Source organism: Chrysochloris asiatica, unplaced genomic scaffold (assembly GCF_000296735.1).
Source record: "Chrysochloris asiatica unplaced genomic scaffold, ChrAsi1.0 scaffold00213, whole genome shotgun sequence".
NCBI classification, from domain to species: Eukaryota; Metazoa; Chordata; class Mammalia; order Afrosoricida; family Chrysochloridae; genus Chrysochloris; species Chrysochloris asiatica.
This window is the reverse complement of record NW_006408731.1, coordinates 295,760-299,175: the sequence shown is the minus strand read 5'-3', so window position 1 is coordinate 299,175 and position 3,416 is coordinate 295,760. Positions and strand designations below refer to the sequence as shown.

The window sequence follows — 3,416 nt, the reverse complement described above, 5'->3', positions numbered from 1 at the left end:
CCACACACAAGATGTTGCCAGACCTCCACCTGCTCTAAGACGACCAAGCAGGATCACTATGCTGGGGTTCAACCAAGTTCACAGGGGAACATAATCTCTGGCCGAGGTAGCAAATTAGTAGCCACACAGTTCTCAACTTGAGAATTACTTATATCAGAAGTTTGAGCATGTAGCTGATGAATATCTGCAGTAGTTTTTACAATTGTTGCCTAGAACTCACAGATGGAAGAAAACTTATCAAGTAATATGAAGAACTGATTGTGAGTGACTCTTTAGCCCTCATAACTGAAAAGGAACTCTGGTGGTGCACTGTTTAAGGACTTTGCTGCTAAATGAAAGATTCACACCCACCAGCTGCTACTCAGGAGAAAGGTGTGGCTTTCAGAAAATCAAATTCAGCCTTGGAGACTCTTTGGGCAGCTCTACTATGTCCTTAACAGACCATGTGAATCCCATAAGAAAAATACTTTTTTTTTTTTTTTAATGATAAAGGGTGGTTAGAGAGCTCTAGCCTCGAGATTTAGGAATCTCCCAGTTATAATTTCTAAGAAGATGAATTATTAAGATATAAAAACAAATTGTATGAGATGTCGTGTGGTTTACTATAAAGCCACAGAAGAGTCTGATGCCGGAGTTTATACAAGTTTTGCCTAGAACTCACAGAGATGGAAGTAAAATGTCAAAGATTGTGAGGGATTGATATTGTATAATATTGAATCAAATCTCATCATTGTACAGGGGCTGTGGTGATGCAGCATTTAAGCATTTTGCTGCTAACCAAAAGATTTGATCCCACCAGGTGCTCATTAGAAGAAAGACGTGGTGGTCAATTTCCATAAATAATTCAGTCTTGAAAACTCTATGGGGTAGTTCTGCTCATTCTATAGGGTCACCATGAGTCCAACTTGACTGAAAGGTAGTGAGTTTGATGTCAGTACCATAATGAGCATATCTTGACCATTTTCCTTCCACAAAGTATGAAGTACTTGGCAATGAACCAAAATTTGTAAATTTGGTTTCTCCATTCTCAGAAATATTTATCAGTTTATTCCTTGTGTGATTTTTTTTTTTTTTTTGATGTTGCAAAATAAAGTCAAAAGAAGGGGAATGAAAAGAAGATTCAAAGTTAATTTAGATGCCAAAAAAAAAAAAGTTTCAGTAAATTAAATTAAACTCAAGAGAAGGAGAATGAAAGGAAGATTTAAAGAGAAAATTAATTTAGTTGCAAAAAAAAAAAAAAAAAAAAGTTCCAGGAAATTAAACACTGAATCTGAGAGTGATATGTATTTCTTTTGCAAAAGTCATTCTGTTCTTTATTACAATGAGATTTTCATGACATAAGATGTTAATTGGAAGAGTGCTAATACGGCACAATTTGGCCTTTGTCTACATAGTTACAACAGCTTTCCTGATGATAAAATTATTTGCAAAGAAAGAACATTAGGGAATACTCTGTCCAAACAACTAATCCATTTTTACAATTCCCAACACTCTATTTTCTCTAAAGGGCTATTAATTCTATCTTTTAAAATAGGATGGTATATTATACAGATTAGAACTCATCCAATTTGTTGTTGTGAAGTGCCATTGAGTCTGTAATCAACAGCTGATCACTGCTTTGCTTTTTGTTGTTGTTTGTTTGCTAATTAAAAAAATAAACAATGAATTTCATTACTTGAAATGGAAGTTTGTGGTTTTTTGGTGAGGCGAATGTAACTATTTTTCAGTGACAAGACCGGGGCCTTTAGCACAACTGACTCAGCTATAACTTCTAGCTTACTAGTGTACACTATGAGCTATATGTTTGTATCCCATACTTCTAGGACATAATTGATACATGGCAGGTAATTTATGAATAATTGATTTAAGAAACAATGAGAATAAATGACTGGAAATAATATTTTCTATTACATGATTTCATATTCTCTTTTCTTCTAGCTGCCATCATAATTAATTTTTTCAAAATGATCATGGAAAATACAACCACAATGAGTGGATTCTTCCTCATGGGGTTTTCTGACATTCGGGAACTACAGATTTTACATGCTCTGCTCTTCTTGGCAGTGTACCTGTTAACCTTAGTAGGTAACCTCATCATTATCATCATCACCACAGTAGACCAACATCTCCAAGCCCCAATGTATTACTTCTTAAAACATCTTTCCTTCCTGGATCTCTCCTTCATTTCTGTCACGGTTCCCCAGTCTATTGACAATTCTCTGATGGATGATGGCTATATTTCCCACAGTCAGTGCATACTCCAGGTTTTCTTCTTCACATCTCTGTCTTGGTCTGAGATGGCTATTCTCACAGTGATGTCTTATGACCGCTATGCAGCTATCTGCTCCCCACTGCACTATGAGGTCACCATGAATCCTAGTATGTGCCAGTGGGCTGTGATAGCCGTATGGCTAAGTGGAAGCATCTGTGGAATCTTGTACACAACAACCACATTCTCCATCACATTCTGTAAAGCCAAAATAATTCACCAGTTCTTCTGTGACATCCCCCAGTTACTAAAGCTCTCCTGTTCCAATGATTACCTGGGAGTGATTGGAGTAGTAGCTTTCATATTTGTGATGGCATTCAGTTGCTTCACCTCCATTATCTTCTCCTATATACACATCTTCTCCACAGTACTAAGAATACCCTCTGCTGAGGGCAGATCCAAGGCCTTCTCTACCTGCCTGCCTCACCTATTTGTTGTCTCCTTTTATGTCTCCACTGGTGCTTTTGCATTTCTAAAACCAACTTCAGATTCTCAGACTGCTGTTGATCTTCTGATTTCTATCTTTTATACAGTCATTCCCCCAACCCTTAACCCTATAGTCTACAGTCTAAGGAATGAGGCCATGAAGGAAGCTTTCAGAAAGTTACTATTGGATGTACAATTCACAAGGAAAAAAACATTTTTGTCCTTTTGTTGATAACTCATTCATATTAAATATAAGCAAATGAGAACTAATAAGTGATATTAAAACCGATCCCCTGTATTTAATTATACAATAAAACTTGTCATTAGGGAAACTCTTCATATAAATATAATTCCTCCATTTTTAGTCATTGAAACCATTTGTTCATTCTTTCCAATTAAGATACAATAAATAATTATAAATTTATAATATATGCTTACTACTTTCCTGTCCCTTCCAATGCATATAGGCACAAAATTATTCAGAGACATACATGAAAACAGACACAATTTTTATTTCTTATTCTAAATAGGCATATTATAACTGAAAAGGAAATTAAAACTGATAAATTACCATGAACTTTACCATAAAAACAAAAACTATTTTACCTTAGTTTTCAAATTAACATGTCTATTTTAACTCTTATTTGTCTACATACCAATTTTGCATAATGATACAAATTTCTATACTACTAGTATGTATAAAGGAGCTCTGGTAGCGTAG

The 3,416-nt window shown here is 35.2% G+C and overlaps 1 protein-coding gene across 1 annotated transcript; it reads left to right on the top strand.

The window, feature by feature from the left end:
- Positions 1–1,964: 1,964 nt before the first annotated feature.
- Positions 1,965–2,927, top strand: LOC102840022 (olfactory receptor 14J1-like). The gene has a single exon (XM_006872843.1). The coding sequence runs from the start codon at positions 1,965–1,967 to the stop codon at positions 2,925–2,927; it is 963 nt and encodes a 320-aa protein (XP_006872905.1).
- The last annotated feature ends 489 nt before the right edge of the window (positions 2,928–3,416 follow it).

Coding starts and splice junctions, on each gene's coding strand:
- LOC102840022 (XM_006872843.1), top strand. CDS start 1,965: ATGATCATGGAAAATACAACCACAATGAGTGGATTCTTCCTCATGGGG.